The 17,464-nt window shown below is 45.0% G+C and overlaps 1 protein-coding gene across 2 annotated transcripts in view; it reads right to left on the reverse strand.

Moving 5' to 3' along the window:
- The window catches only part of LOC116814744 (potassium voltage-gated channel subfamily A member 5), a 29,988-nt gene extending 17,111 nt beyond the window's left edge, over positions 1-12,877 (reverse strand). Inside the window, exon 1 of one of the 2 annotated variants that reach the window (XM_032762567.1) lies at positions 9,365-12,877. In XM_032762567.1, the coding sequence (XP_032618458.1) occupies positions 10,839-12,710 (1,872 nt within the window). In that variant the 5' untranslated portion in view covers positions 12,711-12,877 and the 3' untranslated portion in view covers positions 9,365-10,838. The remainder of the gene's footprint in view (positions 1-9,364) is intronic. The other variant, XM_032762565.2, reaches the window with a different exon arrangement.
- Between the last annotated feature and the right edge of the window lie 4,587 nt (positions 12,878-17,464).

The following is a 17,464-nucleotide window of genomic DNA, read 5'->3' on the forward strand; positions in this document are numbered from 1 at the left end:
TTACTAAGGCCTGATTCCTGCACATTAGGGTGTATTACCGAATATAGGAAAAAATCCTATACAAGTCACTAAGAACCAAGCCTACTCCCCAATCCTGAAATTAAAAACAGCCAGTTAAGCAACTAGGCATCTGGCTGGAGGAGTCTTCCCCCGAAGGGGGAGGAGTGTAATACTGTGGCTTGTGAATTTCACACCAATCACCAACCCGAGATGATTTCATCGCCTGATTTTGGACCCCACCAGATCTAATTGCTTTGGAACTAGTCTCCTTGTAACTCCTGCTCAGGGTGTGAACTAAATATGGAAATACAAAACATGTGCAATTTTGCATGTCAAGCATAAGGAATAAGCAGGGTTGGGTCCCCACACATCCTCCCTCTCCCTGCACCAACACTTCCACTCTTCCTACTTGCCATATAAGTGAGAGCCCAGCTGAATAGGTATATTAAGAATGAAGTGAAAACAGATCATTCTCAGGTCTACCTGAGCAGGACCCAGGGGAGGGTCAAAGGTTAACTTCAGTGGAGTTACTCCAGATTTACACTGGTGGACCTGAGAGCAGAATTTGTCCCCTAAGCTGATTGAAATTTACACTTCCTTGTCCATTTCCTTATTTAATTCTATATTTAGCAGCTTCTCACTGCAGAGGAATCAGTAAAAAGGCATAAATTCACCCCATAATAGGCACATCTGCTACTAACTCCAATGGGAGTTTTGTCCACTTCCACCTGTGATGAGATTGGTCCATGAACTGCTGTTCTGTCCACTCATAAATCTAAGCCTCTTTTCTGAGTCAAGCATGTGTTTCAAACATTCATATCATTCCCCCAAGAGCTTCATAATACTAAGACGTGATAATAGACTCTTTGAGGTTATTTCCAGTAACAATGGACCTGAATGAACAGCCTGAATTTTGAAGGGGTGAAGGCAAACCTCGCCTGCTGTGTTTGGATCTGAGTCAGCTTCCCTGTCTGAGGAGGGGTGTTCTAGTGGGGTTTACACTTTCCCCCAGAGTTATAAGAGAGTTCCAGTAATGGTTTATTTCCTATAGACCACAGTATAGCAATTACTGACAAAGAGAGTATCCCTGGGGTTCCAAGAGAATTCTTCTGACACTTGCAAAATTTCCCATCATTTATAAGTCCAGTGAAACTCCAGCAAGACAGCTAGTATAAAATGGCTGTTGGCAACTTAACTGCCTGGTGGTTAAAATGCCAATAGCCAGGCTACAGTGTTGTTGCGTGGGTGGGATACAGAAAGGTTAGTGTAGAACATAAGCTAAAGCAGCATCCTCCTCCCCTCTTTGTTAAAGTCACAGAATCCCTTCCCTGGAATTCAACCAGTTTGGGGCTCTGGTGAATGGCGTGGATGGGGGACAGTCAAAACCAAGCTGGGCTCTACAGCAACAACCCCTTCCAATCAATGAAAACTGATGACATATATAATAAGGTCATGTTGATAGAGTTAATATAATGTGGGACCCATAGTCCACTATTCCTAGTGGATCTGGCTTCTCCCCACAGACACTGAACTCTGCTCCACTGCTGGTCCATAGCAGGTGTGTCTACACTCCTCTGTCCTCTGAAGCTGAAAATTTGTTTGCTTTGCTGAGAGGCACAGGATGAGTAAGAGAACTCAAGACTCCTCCTAGATGAAACTTCCAGATCCCTCAATAGGAATAGAACCCACACAGATCCCCACTGGCATTAGTCAATGTAAACACCATATTGAAATACATGGAGCTTCCAGGCCTTTCATTACAATTTCTCCCCACGCTTCCTACCGAACCACTTTTGATCCTACACTCTTGCTTTTATCACATTTCCCTTGCATATCTCCTTGATCCTATTTCTGTCCATTCCCTTCGATACAGTACCTGACTAACAAGGTTTGAATTCAATGGCAAAACAAGATGGCCAAAATTTAGGTAAAACTAAAATCTGGGACACTTCAGACCATACTAATATTCAGTCAAGTTTATTCTGCAGTAAATATATATAAAAATCAGCAGAATAAGCTAAAAAACCCACAGCTACTAATAATATTTAATATTGTGTATTTAATAATAATAGTAATTAGCACTTACATGGTACTTTACCTATTCCAAGCAATGGAGATCTGTGAACTAGTTCCACTTCACAACACTCCAGAGAGGTATATGGCTCAATATCACTAAAGAAATTCAGTGCCTTGCCCATCGTCACACAGTGAGTCAGTGGCTGAGTCAGAATTCAGAACCTTCTGGCTCCCACCCATGAGTTCATTCCTCCAAACCATGCTACCTTAGACAAAGTTGTGTTGCTGCTGTGTGCCTCAGTTTCCTCATCCGTAAAATAGGGATCATGATATTGGCCTCCTTTGCAAAATGCTTTCAGATCTAAAGATGAAAAGTGCTATATAAAAGCTGGGTGTTTGTTTGTTTGTTATTATTAAAGGCCTCTTTTCAGACTGATCATGTCTTCCTAATTAGTCATTTGGCAAGCAGTCTGAAACTTACCAGTGCACTAATGGTTACTTTATCTAATTAAAATATTCCACAATTTCACTGTATAACAACAATCTATTTTCACATTAACTTTTCTCATCTTTAAATAACTCTTTTATGCCTTGAAAATTATAGTGTCTTCTAAAGCAAAAAGAAAAATCATAAAGTTCGTTCACATTAAAAACTTCTCTCAATTACTCCCCCTCAGATTTCCAAAACATTTAACAAGAGAGAGAAATTACAAGACTACACTCTTTCAATCATGCAAATCTCTTTTCAGCTGTCCACAAAAATCACATGCATTTCCAGCTATGTCAAGGAATATGCAGATTCAGTAGAGGGGAGAGGGAGGAGGGAGAGATTTAAAAGTGCTTTGAGCTTGCCCAAGAGAGTTAAATAGAGTAGAATCTCACTAATTCCTACTAACTTTAGGGAGGCAAAGAGAACCTTGGTGTGGATTTATGAGGTCTGAAGACTACCAAGTACTGGAATCAAACCAGTGCAGATAATGAAATTCTACTGTACACACAGCCTGGAATGTCACCACTGCTGAACCCTCTATTGTCTGCACTACTGTCTACCTAGCCATCATATTTATAATGCCCTCATCAAGCCTGCTGTAGCTGAGTGCAAGCAAACTGCAAACCTTATTATGAGGATTTGCCATTGTACTGGTTATTGAAAGCTGGAGCAGCAAGATTATACTATACGTGTCATCTATTTGGAATATATAATATTATATTGGGCTTTTCTGCCTCCCCCGTCTGGGTTGCAGGTGGGTGTGGTTTGAGAGAGAGCTGAGGTAAAGGTGCATGGTAAAGATGAGGGCTCTCAGGTTGGCACACACTGGGTCTGTAAGTGGGGTGCTCTCAGGATGGTAATGGAGAGGGTGGTGAGGAGAAGCACAGTCAGGGTGCTTAAAGTCTCAGCTTTTGAGATGAGCAGCTGTTAGTAATTGGGGCTCTAAAGTTTGAGGCACTCAAAATATGAGAAAGGACAGAAACGTGATGCAAATGTCAGTGGAGCCAAATGTACATCAGCCCACCTGGGCATAGGGTGTAAAACAGCACAGAATTTGGCTCTTGCTATTCAGCTGCTTTCTGCAAGGTAGCAAGTGACAGTCTTCATGCCACACTGTAGCCAAAACATAGAGCTGTGATTTGTCTTTTACTTCACCCTCATGAATGTCATGAAATGCCGCAACCCTTCTTGCTTTCTTTGGGAACTTAATCTCTTGGTGATACTAAACCTGAGTTGACAGATGATACAGCAGAGGAGTTACAAGATCTCTGATGTTATTGTGATAATTTGACATTTTTAGTAAACCACCTATAGGGTAATCCATTGTGCCTTAATCATTTGGATTATCTGTATTGAGACCCCCAGTTCTTACACTGAAACAGAAACAGTCTTCAGAAAATGCTTTTGTCAGCTAGGAAGATAATTAATCTACTACCAGATAGGGCAATTTCTGGAGAGCTGTTCTGCCCTTGCACTACTGAAAATTCAGCGCAACAGCATCCCAGTGAAGTCAAAGGGCCTGATTTTGATCTCATTTACGTTGACATAAATCAGGAGTAACTTCATGAAACTAATGGTATCATATCTATGCAAAATCTGTGTTAGTAAAATCAGTGGATTTCAGTGGAGATACTTTGGATTTTGGCAGCATAAATGAGAGCAAAGTGTGGCCATTTGTGTTTAACAAGTGGTTAAATAAACCTCGAAGATGGGACTAGCTATCAACTGGTAACGTGTTCTGGAGTGTAGATGGGCAAACTTTTTGCACAGCCAGATTCCCAGCACTGATAATATAGACTTGATTGTCTTCTCACTTATACTGGTGCAATTCGGGAGCAACTCCACTGAAGTAAGTGGAATGCAAAGCTGGTATGAATGAAGAATCAAGTCCTATGCCTTTATGACAGTGGGGAATTTGATAAAGTTATGCATTCCTGTTTCTGTGTGCAAAGATCTGCTAAAAATCAGGAATTGTTATTATGAGGTCAGAGCCTCAGCTGGTGTAAATCAGTGCAGCCCCATTGTCTTAAGTGAAACTATGCTAATTTATACCAGCTGTGAACCTGGCCCATTATTTCGGGGGGGGTTATTTTTACTGCATCCATGATAAACATGAACAGGTACAATACACATACATAGAAACTAAAGAACACCAAGTAAATCCACTAGATTACAGTAGTGAGGAGTTGCATTCTGATGGGTAACACTAAAACTATATGAATGCTATTATCTTTTAATTTTAACCATTTTTAATATTTATAACTTAGAATTGCAATGAATTAATTATTTGGCCATAGTATTATTCATATTACTTTTTGTAGTATTCTATTCCTATAAAAGTTGTAATTACCTCTGCTTATTATTGATAGTTATTTATATAGCAGAAGAGTTTTGTAAGAGGTTTTACAGTAGAAGATATAGATAGATTCCCTGACATGGACTGATCCTGCAAATACTTGCTAGAGTGAGCATAGGGTTTACTACCATGGGCAAATCCACCGAAGTCATGTAGCAAGCATTATGTTCCATAGTAAGTGAATGATTGGGCTAAGGCAAGAACAGTAGGGGATGGAGGAGAAGGAGTGAAAGACCAAGGAGAGGCAAATGTGCTATCAAGAGGGCAATAAAGACAGGTACTACTAATTATACTAATAAAATTATTAGTATATGTGACAGTGTTAAACATTCCTTGACAGAATGATTTTGCCCAGTGATTTTGGAGATTTGGAGACTATAATACAGTATATTCCTTCTTTTAATTTAAAAAACAAAAGCATAGCTCTATTAAGTAAGATGGAGAGGTTGGTGCTCATGGAAATACTGGACAGAAAATGTGGCTAAAGTAACACCCGGGGCAAGCAGATGCTATTAAAGCTTTATATCGCATTTTCCCCCAATATACCTCAATTCTGACATGAATCAATCCTATTATTACAGTTAGTTTCTAGAGCACAAATTACCAAGTGTGCAAAACTATATACAAAATCCATCTTTTGGGTGAGTTGTAAAACCAACATCCTGAATAGCTCCTTAAAGATCCATACTCCATAGCCCTTGAATCACACAGGTATACAGGGAGCAGCCGGAGAGAGAAGCCAGGGAACACCCACTCTAAGTAACATATTCCTTGTACGCAGCCCAAAAACCATACGGAAGGAGGATTTGTTAATGCTACTGGAAGCAGCGTTAACTATCCCTGTGTATTCGGCGTGCTCAGTGACCTGTCCAATGATGGCTAGCTAGGTCACTGAGCACAGAAGCTGGCTCAGAGCCAATGGCTGCACTGCCCCCTAGCCCGCCAGGCTGCCACTGCTGGGTGTGAGTGCAGGAGAGCAGAAAGGAACATGGAGAGTGAGCCGCTCAGTCTCTATGGGGGTTGGTCTAGGGACCTCTATTTTATATATCAGGTCAGGCTCTGCCAGTGGCACATGTGCTGCACTAGCAGAGAAGCTGTATTGAAAACACAGCTCCCTTTTGCTGCACACATTTTCATTTGGTGTTTTCTATTTATACCTTTCTCTACGGGAGAGGAACACAGTATCCATTGTTCATAAAGCACTTTGGAGATAAAGGGGGTTCTAGAACACTTAGTTATTGTATTATCATTTGTAGAATGACAGGCTATGATGGGCACAAATGTCCACTAGTGACCAGGCTGAGCAAACCAAACTCATGTCACTGGTGACCCAAGGTATGATTCAAGCCAGCATCGCAGAAATGGAAGCCTAGTGCTTTTCGGTACATTGTATCATTCTGCCCAAAATGACAAGTCATTAATAACCATTACATATGTTTCAGTGACTGAAGAAGGTCGATCTTGAGACCTCACATGATGCAGTACATTGGCCATAAGTCCTAACCAATAACCACTATTATTTTCAAACAATTGATTTCTTTTTTTTACTAAACTCTTAACATTCTGTGCCTTGTATTGGACTAAAGAGGTTTTTAAGTTTGTTTTTAATTTGAAGGTCAGCTAACATAAAATCAGTAACGGTCTGGTGCAGACAGGGCCGGTGCAACCATTTAGGCAAACTAGGCGGCCGCCTAGGGCGCCTAGTGGTTGGGGGCACCTAAAAGCCCGCTCAGGTGAGGAGGTGGAGTGGAGGTGAGCTGGGGCGGGGGGTGCGGGGAAGGCAGCCCACATTAATGGAAGGGGAGGCGCATAGGAGAACTGCTCCCCACCCCAGATCACCTCCACTCTGCCTCCTCCGCTGGGCACACAGCCCCCACTCTAAGTCTCCTCCAATCGGCGCCGCAAGCCTGGGAGGGGAGGAGAATTAGAGCGACGCCAGCGTGCTCAGCGGAGGACGTGGAGCCGTGGTGAGCTGGGGCGGGCTCCCCAGGCGGGGTTAGCTGCTGCAGGGAGGTCTCCCCGGGCGGGGTTAGCTGGCATGGAGGAATGTATCCCCAGGCAGGGTTAACTGCTGCAGAGCGGGGGAGGTCTCCCCAGGCAGGGTTAGCTGCTGCAGAGGGGGGTGCTCCCTGGGCGGGTTAGCTGCTGCAGGGGGGTAGCTGCTGTGGGGGAGGGGGATGGAGCTCCCCGGGTGGGGGGCTTGGTTAGCTGCCGCAGGGGGCAGGGTTAGCAAGGGGGGCGCAAGATGGAAGTTTCGCCTAGGGCGCGAAAATTCCTTGCACCGGCCCTGGGTGCAGATTTTCTTCTTGAAATTAACGGAGAATGGGTGAAAGCAGCATTAACTCCCTCCAAATTTCACTCATAATGTGTTAACTTTCTCATTTTGGTTTTCTCCTCCTTTCCCTCCTCCCATTTTCTTTTGCAGCAGTAAATTGGGTAACAATTTGTTCCTCCTCATTGTTATACCTCTTCAGCACTGCACGTAGGAGTGGTCAATGCCAGAGCCTGCTCCCACTGAAATCTATGAGAGCTTTGCCAGTGAAGTCAATGGAAGCAGAAGCAGGCCCTCTTTACTGGAAATTTATTTATAGATATTCTCAGTCAGGGCACAAACTTGCAACTCTTATTCATGCAGATAGTCCCTACTAGAGTGATTAGTGCTGTTGACTTTATGAGACTGTTTGAGTGAGGAAGGACTACTCTCAGGAGTAAGAGCTGCAGGTACCCATTTATAATAAGAATAGTGGAATATGGTAGGACAAGTGGAAAGCTGAGTTCTGATCCTGGTGTACCACACAGTACTTAAGACCCAGTCTTGCAACCTGTGATGCACCTTCTGAAAATGACTAAGGCTCCCAATTCCTCCCCTTGAAGTCAATGGGAACTAAGGGCTCTAAGTCCCCATTTAGGCACATGTTTAGCTTTAAGCATTTGAGTAGTTACTGAAGGCAAGGGGACTTAAGCACTTGCTTAAGTGCACTGATGAACCAGGGCCCAAGCACTTCTTGAATCCAAATCCTCAGCACCTTACAGGTGCTATCTCTTTCTACCTAATAAGCCTCCAGCAATCTCTTATTCTTAAAAAGCCATCAAATCTAAATGTGTGATTGACAGTTTAAGAAGCCCAGCCAAACAAGTATTTTCAATCATATCTGAAGAATAATTGGTTCCCCTTTTATCTGACAGCTTCTTCCTTTTATTGGGGAAAAATGCAGCACGTGAAACAGTCCAACACCAAAAGAAAGCATCAGACAGTCCATGTGAGTGTTCAGCCTGAAAGATAAAGAATGATCTGATGGGCTTGTAAACAGCATTGTGCAGAAGAAGACTCCTTTGCTTTCCTAGGGCCTGATCTTAATGGATGCTGAGCACCCACAACTCATACCGGACAAATGCTCCCTTCAATTAAACCTGCGACCATCTGGCGTAATCAAAGGCAGAATTTGGCCAATTGACATAATGGACTTTAAGGACACTTTGTACCTTCCAGGATTAAGTTCTATGCTACCTCCCCAAACTCACTGGGTCTGATTCTGCTCTCACCTGATTCAATTTTACAACAGTGCTACTCCATAGACTGCACTTAATGTGTATTATTTTTATTATATTAGTGCCCAGAGAACCGAAACAGGATCAGGACCCCATTGGTGTGCCAGGCACTGTAGAAACATTCAGATCCCTCCCCTGAAAAGATTACAGCCTAATCTGAATACAAGACCCAAGTGGGAGAACAAACAATGGAGAACATGAGGGAGGGAGAACTAGGGGAACAGTGATAGGGAGACATAGTCAAGGCCTGTTCCTGCAAGCCCCACTCAGGTATCTCAAAAAGGGACTAACTGAAGTCAATGGGACTATTTGCCCATAACAGCAATTCCAAGAAGGCCTTAAAGGATCAAGACCTTAAGAGCTGCAGTAGGCAGACTGTGGCATCTACTTCTTTTTATTTTATTTTATTTTATTTTATTTTTTTAACATTTTTGCTCAACCTCACTATAGGCTGCACTTCTCATGGAGGCAGAACTCCCACTGAAAAAAAAAGTTTGCCTATATCATAAACGCACCAGGATCAAGCCATTTATTTGTAACTTTTGTTGTGAATGATTTTTAAACAGACTACAGCATCACAGCCAATCTAAAAGACAAAAGTCTAATGCCAATGGGAAGAATCCTGCACTCCTTTCTCAGGCAAATTGTCCCTGGATTTGAGTTGGGCCTTATGTGATATTTCTTTACGCCATCTTGAAAAGATTCTACTTGCCTGCTCACCTGGAATGAATCATATTTTTTGGAACAGGAGGGAAACATCACTTTTTTTCATTAGCATTAATCATGGTAAAAGATGGGTCGGGTAGATATTGTGCATGGATTATGGAGCATTAAGGAAATTTTTTCAAGGTTGATTTACACTAACTTCAGTGCATACAGTTTACTATCTTGCATAAAATATATTTTTGTCTTAAGTAACTATTAAGTGCATTGAAAATTTGATAAAAACAAACCTTGAGCGTTGACAATCAAGGCTTCTCTTCCATGACCTGCTAATCTTGCCATGGTAAAGGCATGAAACATCCTTCAGCAGTGCAACAGAAGTATGCAAAAAAAACAGTAAGTTCTTTGCAACAGAAATGATAATGTAGCGCTTTGATTTGAAGTAACGAATCAACGTCATTTCAATGTTCACTAAGGTAGCTGCACAGTGCCATGTCATCAAAATGAAGATGATCTGTCATTGTCATTCAGGAAGATTGAAATTGTAAAATCCATAACATTGTGACAGTTTTGCTTCGAAATAACAGAAAAAGAAAACATTTTGATGAAAGATGGTTCTTTCCTCCTCAGTCCAAGACATAAGCCACACGGTGGTTATTTAAGTAGCACTCTGTGCCATGTCAGACTCTAAGTGCCATCCGTTTTTGAAATATGATCATTAAAAACAGCAAGCCATTTATACAAATGACCTGGGTACGCAATGTGACTGATTCATGTGCTAAAGAAACCTGGAGTGTAAATCAAAAAAGCTTTGCAGATACTGCACATGGGATTAGCTTTCAAGTTTTTTCCCCCAGTTCCCACTGTTTTTGATCTGTTGTGCACTTGGATAAAAACCAGTAACAGCAGATAATAGCCTATAAAAAAATCTCAAAAATTATACCAGCGGTAGAAAAACGAAGAAACAACAAGCTGCACAATTTTTTTCTGGGATTTAAAGCACAGGGCTGAATTATTAGAAATTCTGAAACAGTAAGATTGTTAATAAAAGTACTTATAAAGAAATATATCTACAATATTTAATAATTTAAGGCTCACAAAAAACTAACATTTTCTCAACAACAAAAGTTTTCTGCTATAGGGTTAAAAGCACCAAATTCACTTCACATACTAGTTAACCAGATCTGTACTGATCACAAGGGAGAAATCTGAAAGTGTTTCTTAGCTAATGTTTCTAGTGCTTTAATGAAGTCATGTTTCACAGGAAAATAAATACCCCATTCATTCTTAAATACAATTACACATATATAAAATATATTGGAATAATTTCAGTTTGAAACTACAGTACAAAAAAAATCCATTCATCCTCCCTACACAACGCCCCTCCCAATCTTTTAATACTAAACTTTGAGCAAGTGAATTAGTTACAAATGACCCATTTAAAATTACAGTTTGCTAAAGTAAGTGTCTACAGATAACACCAGTTTGCATTGTAATAATTTACCAGCTCCTGCATCATGGAGTGTAGCTTATTCTTAGTCTATTTTAAAAATAGGTGACCCTTTGTGTCCTGGAAAAAAGAACATAAAAACATGTACTCCCGGAGATCTGTTCAATTATAAAATATAGGCTGACTTAAAATACTGTCTAAGTGATACAAAAAATTGTATATATATATATATACATATATATATATATATATATATATAATTTCCAACATCAACAAATCCTGCTGTACCTCAGAACCCAAATTCATTCCCTTCCTTACAGGTCTGTTTCCCTACTGGTGTCCAGACAGAGCGCATAGAGGGATTTTCTAAGATCTAGGTTGCTTTTAGCTTTGACATTGCTTTTCTCTAAGGATCCAGTGCCATTGTTGATCCCCTCACTGTTTTCCAAGTGCACAACAGATTTGTTCAGAGAGTTTTTACTGTGACTTCTCTTCAGCTCTCCACCAGGTGAACTGCCCTGAGCGCTGCTGGGTTCCTCCTTGAGAATAGCCTGCTCTTCGTTGTCAGTTCCTCGGTGGTAGAAGTAGTTGAAGTTGGACACGATGACAGGTACGGGAAGGGCTATGGTCAGCACGCCAGCGATAGCACACAAGGAGCCCACAATCTTGCCCCCTACGGTGACAGGCCTCATGTCCCCATAGCCCACAGTGGTCATAGTCACCACCGCCCACCAGAAAGCGTCGGGGATGCTGGAGAAATGGGAGTCTGGGTCGTCCGCCTCGGCAAAGTACACGGCGCTGGAGAAGAGGATCACCCCGATGAAAAGGAAGAAGATGAGGAGCCCCAGCTCCCGCATGCTGGCTTTCAAAGTCTGCCCCAGGATCTGCAGCCCCTTGGAGTGTCTGGAGAGCTTGAAGATCCTGAAGACTCGGACCAGGCGGATGACCCTGAGGATGGCCAGGGACATGGCTTGTTGCTGACCTCCGTTGTTGTTGCTGGCGGTGCTGGGGGCCCCTGGTTCCTGTTGCTCCTGAGCCAGCTCCGTGCCCAGGGTGATGAAGTAGGGGATGATGGCCACGATGTCGATGATGTTCATGATGTTTCTGGAGAACTCGGGTTTGCTGGGGCAGGCGAAGAAGCGCACCAGCAGCTCGAAGGTGAACCAAATCACACAGGTGGTTTCGATGATGAAGAAGGGGTCGGACAGGCTGCTGGGGGGCTGCATCGGGGGGGCCTCCCGGCCGGTGCCGTTCAGGGCTGCCCTGTGTGGGGGCAGGGGGGCCTGCAGCTCCCTCTCGTCCCGGAACTCGGGCAGGGTCTCCAGGCAGAAAGTGATGATGGAGATGAGAATCACCAGCACCGAGACGATGGCGATGCCCCGGGCGGAGCTGGAGCTCTCCGGGTACTCGAAGATGAGCCACACCTGGCGCTGGAACTCGTTGCGGGGCAGGGGCTTCTCCTCCTCCTTGATGAAGCCCTCGTCCTCCCGGAACCGCTCCATGGCCTCCTCGCCCAGCTGATAGAAGCGGATCTCGTCGGCGAAGACGTCGATGGAGACGTTGACCGGCCGGCGCAGCTTGCCCCCGGACTGGTAGAAGTAGAGGATCCCGTCGAAGCTGGGCCGGTTCCGATCGAAGAAGTACTCGTTGCGCAGCGGGTCGAAGTACCGCATGCGCTTGTCCGGGTCGCCCAGGAGCGTGTCCGGGAACTGGTTGAGGGTGCCCAGCTGCGTCTCGAAGCGCAGCCCAGAGATGTTGATCAGCACCCGCTGGTGGTGCAGGGCGCGCTGGCTCTCCTCCTCCTCCTCGGCCGCCGCGGCCATGGCCATGCCCAAGCGGTGCCCGCCTTCCTCCGGCAGCACCATCGTCTCCTCCTCGCCCCCTCCAGGGTAGGGGCGCGGCGGCTGGGGAGGCGCTGGCGGCGGCGAGGCGCCCCGGGAAGCGGGCACCCTCCGGCTGGTGCTGCCGGTGCTGTCGCTCCTGCTTCTGCAGCCGCCGCTACCCGCCCGCGGCTGCTCCTGCTCCGGGGCGCCGCTGCAGTCATTCAGCCAAGCGGGTGCCGCGGCTGAGTTGGGGATGTGGAGCAGGTCCCCCCGCCGCCGCGCCCGGCCGCCGCCAGCATCCTCGCCCCCTCCCCCGATGGCCGTGGCGCCTCCGTTCTCCAAAGTCACCAGCGCGATCTCCATGGGCAGCGGCGGGAGGGAGGCGCAGGGCAGGCGGCGGGCATAGTGCGCTCCCCTCCTTCCCAGCCGGCCACCTCCGGTCCGGAGCGCTAGTGCGCCGCGAAAGGCAGCCCAGCCGAGCCCCAGGGAACCGCGCGGGGACCCGGATATGAACGAGCGAGCATTAGGCTTGACGTCAAAGAGGATCCCTTCTTCCCCGCGCCCCCCAATGCAAACAGCCAGCGGTTACCAGGCTACAGCATCCCCGCCTGGCAAACACTGCCCGCCCCGGCCAGCCGCCCTGCCCCTCGCGGCGGCGGCGGCCCCCCGGGGACGAGGGGATGCTCCGGTGCCGTGCACATTCCTCCCTGCAGTGGGAACTGCCCGGGAGTCAGGGCAGCTGAGCGGGGAGAAGGGCACTACAGGTAGTTGACTTCATCGCGGAAATTCTCCCCCTCGGATCTCAGTCACTCTCCAGCAGACCCAGGGAAATCAGTGGATCTACTCTGGGTGCACGCTGGTTTCACTGGGATCTGAATCTGGTCCATGGGGAGTGGGGAACGGTTCTCCATGGAGAAATGGCAGGGAAAAAAGAAGTGAAATATGGCAAAACAGGGAACTATTCCCGAGCTCCTTTCTCGGCAAAGTTCCCACTAGGATCCATCGGACAGCGATCGCAGTGGGCTTTAATGAGAATATAACATCCAGCTCAGACCCAGAGAAAGTCTCCTTTCAGTTACAGGTCCACTGATGCCAGTGCGTTTGAAGCGGTGTAAAGGAGAAATGGGTTGAGGAGAAAAGGGTCAGCTAGACAGGACTCAGAACTGCTGTAATAATGTGATGCAAGAAAGGACATGGGAAATTGTATCTCGCACCACAAGGGGGTATTTTCCGTTTGTAGGGTACATGAGCGATTGAAGTTACACAATTAAGCCTGTCCTACAGCGAATGTATAGATGTCGCCCCCACTCCAAAACACACACACGCTCCCTCTCCTCACACACATGCCTGCACACACAACCAGAAACAAAGGATTATACTGCCTGTCCCCGTTCATGGATTATTCGTTAAAAGGATTTTATCCAGAGAGGTCTGTAAAGTCTCTCCGGCTACAAAACCTCATATACACATAATGAAAATCATAATCAGAACACACTTTGGGGATTCTTTTGGCCTTTCGAGTTTTTCCAAGTTCAGAGAGAACAAAGAAATGGGGGTGTTGGAGCCTACCCTGAGTTTGCTTAGCCTGCAGAAAACATGAGCTGATATCTGTTTCAAAGCCCCTCCCAAGGAGAAAACAAAATATTTCTGTTCAGGATTTCAGCATGTCAACACCATTGACATACGTTCTTAATCCACATCAAAACTTTGTAAATGTCAATAGATTCAAATGTATTAGAGAAAACGGATTGAGGAGCCCCTTATCACACTGAGTGGAATCAATGCTAAAATATTATTTGTTTGCCATCTTCAGTACATCTCCTCAATTTCTATAGGGGATTATAATAAATATGTATAAGAATATTGTAATATTCAGTATTTTACAACGTGCTGTACCTATTTTTTAACTGCTGTGGATTTCTGGGTTTCTGAAATAACCAGGTGTAAAATATTTAATATTAAAGTGGAAAACCATTTTCCTCCCTCTGCTATGCACCACTGCAGGAACATTATTCATTACTGCATCCTTTTGTTAGATTCATGTGGCTGTATAATGATTTGCCTCCTTTCACGGGAATTAATTCATTTCCACTTAATGTAAAATGTTATCTCTGTACACAACATATGCCCACACATATTAACCATTCCTGAAATAGAAAAAAACGTAATTATATTAAATGGTTGTCATTAGTGATTATTTCCCATTGACATGGTTCTGTTCTATAATTTGCCTCCCATAGCTAACACAATATCAGTGACATGTAAGGCTATACAGCTATAACCTAGAGTCCAATTCTGCGAACACAAGTGACTTTACTCACGTGAGCAGTCCCCCTTGAATCCAATAGGACTACCGGCCCAGGAGCAAAATAGTGTGTGTATTTGCAACATGGGGCCTTATTTCACAACAGCAATTATTTAGATAATAATTCAAATGTGCAAAACGTATTGTAATACCCTCTGGGATATTATTTATTGCTGTGTTTGCCATCAGACAGACCTGCAAATAGCACCCAATTGATAGCAAAGATTCCTGATTGTAGCATCTCTCCAAGAGAAGAATAATCCCATTTCAAAAGGATACATCACCAGAAGTTAGCCCGGACCTCTCCAAGTCAGGCCCAGTGCTACTATCAAATCACAGGGGAGGAAAGAAATCTCCACTGTTTCCAACTGGGTGCAATGGAGCTAGCAAGCATATTCCAGAAAAGAGCTCTGGTATCTGGTCATCACTGTAAACACTTTCTACACCCAATCATGAACCTCTCCCCTTCAAAAACTCACTCATACATACCCACAGACACACATCCCTGCTCACATTCACCCACTGCTACACCCGTCCACAGGTACATATAAGTTTCCCAAACATACACTGGATTACCTGTATACACGCATCCATACCCAGACACATCCACCCATGTATGCTCCTATGCATGTACTGTATTTTCATGAACACATAAACCCACTACATCTCTGCACTTACCCACTCACATAGGTAATATGAATGAACCTCCTCACACACACTCACAGCCTATCCTCTTTATACAGTTCTCCCACATTGCACCCACACTAATCCATCCATGGCATTGGTACACCTTGACAAACACCCCAAAAGACATCCCATACATACCAACCTTCATCCCTTCATACACATGCCACATACAGATCCACACTCATGGGATGGAGAATTGCAGAGGGTGTTTCTGGGGGTGAGTATAGGTGGATGCACAGCTCAATGCATATTCTTGACGCATCCACCTATATTCACCCCCAGAAACACTCTCTGCAATTCTCCTCCCCAGCCCCACGCCCCACTTAACATACGCAGTACAGCAATATGGTGGAGATCACAGCCTTTCCTGGCACAGCATCTAGGGATTGATGCTACTGCCTCTTTTGTGGGGATGGAGGAGGAGAGAGTGGGAGAAGGACAGGCAGATTTCTGCCTCCCAGAGTGTTCTGTCCTAACCCCAGTCAGGCGTGAGAGGGCATGCACTCTGTGACACACTATACCAGCATTTATCTGATGACTGCAGGAGTTTCTGCAGAATTTAAGCTTTCATTTGAAACAAAGTTCTAACCCTTACAGTTGTTAAAGAAACCTTCTGAAGGTGAACGGATGCAGTGCTGTTTTCCTGCTTTTGGAGGCAAATGGGAATTATAGTTTTAAAAGAGAGATAAGCTGTCTTCATTTAGCTCAGGTGGGGTGTTAACTCTGAAACCTAATAAAGGAAATTAAAATGGCAACATCCTTACCTCTTGCTCTGCTGATCATTTTAGCAGAAACATCTGACAACTTTGGGATTGTGGGCAATGTTTGGGTAGAATACAACTATTTCTGTTCTCTGTCTCTCCCCCTCTCCCCACCAGCTTCCCAATTTAACCATCCTGGGAACCCTCACGTCCTTGTACCATTGAGTCTGGGTCCCCTTCCTCTATACAAAGCAGGTTTTCAGGATGTTTTGTATGAGGGAGGCATGATGGACAAGCAAGGAAGTGACAGGAAACAGCTCTGTTCAGGACCCCCACATTTCTCAGTGCAGTGAGCAGTGGCTGTGTGGCTGAATGCTTTCTTAAAGGGTAGTCTATGGAAACTCCAGGCAGAGGGCATTGGATAGGGAGGGAGGCATGGAAAATAGGTTGACTTGTAGATAGAGTAGTAGTGCTGCCAATATTTTAACAAGGGGCTTTCTCAGAAATGTTCCACTTCACTCAGTGATACATGTGACATTCCTTGGATAACATAACCCCAACCACACTTGCATCCACACCAAAACATTCCATTCTTTCCAGCTCCACCCAGGTGTCAAAGAAATCAACACTTCCACTCTCAGTTTGTCATACTTCCTACCTCAGGGAGGTGCTTCTATATGGCTCTCTTACCTGTTCCTTGTAGAAGGACCAGGTGGACTGGCTTGTGGCCTGGATAACAAAACTCCTCTGGTGATTGGTTGGGTGGTAAATGGGATTCCTCTGGTTCTTTAGGTGGGCAGGCCCCTTCTGATTGCTGCTGGTTTCTCCTGGCCAGGGGGATGCACAGGGAAGGGCAGCTTCTTCCCCTTTGCTAAGAGCAGAGGGAAATGTCTTCCTTTTCGTGGTTTCAAAGAGTGCTACTCCCCTGGAATAACCCCTCCCACTGGCTTGTGAGATGAGGCCTTACCAGGGAGGAGAATCTGAAGTGTGGACAGGAAGAGGACCCAGTGCCCGGCTGAAGCTCCCATCCTTTCCCACTAGTGCCTGAGAAAGGAAAAAAAGGTATCCCAGCTGTCATACCTCAATCTCCTCTCTAAAGGCAGATCTGTCTCCTTATACTCATGTATACATCCCTCTGCCAGCTCCCTCCCAGGCACAGATAAATAATATAATCATACATGTATTTACCATTGAACCTCTATTTTGAAAGGGCTATATTTTTTCTAAAATACAGGGAATTGCACAATGTGCCATGGAAGGACTCCCCATCCCCACCCCAAGAATCCATCTTTACTTGTTTTTCAGTCAGTCCAGAGTCTCCACCCTGGCCACATTCTCCATTGTGGTAGAAATGGGGATGGGAACCATGTACTAGCTTCACAGGCCGTGCCACCTAGAGCTGGGCAAAATATTTCAGCCAAAGC

The sequence above is a fragment of the Chelonoidis abingdonii genome, chromosome 1, assembly GCF_003597395.2.
Source record: "Chelonoidis abingdonii isolate Lonesome George chromosome 1, CheloAbing_2.0, whole genome shotgun sequence".
NCBI classification, from domain to species: domain Eukaryota; kingdom Metazoa; phylum Chordata; order Testudines; family Testudinidae; genus Chelonoidis; species Chelonoidis abingdonii.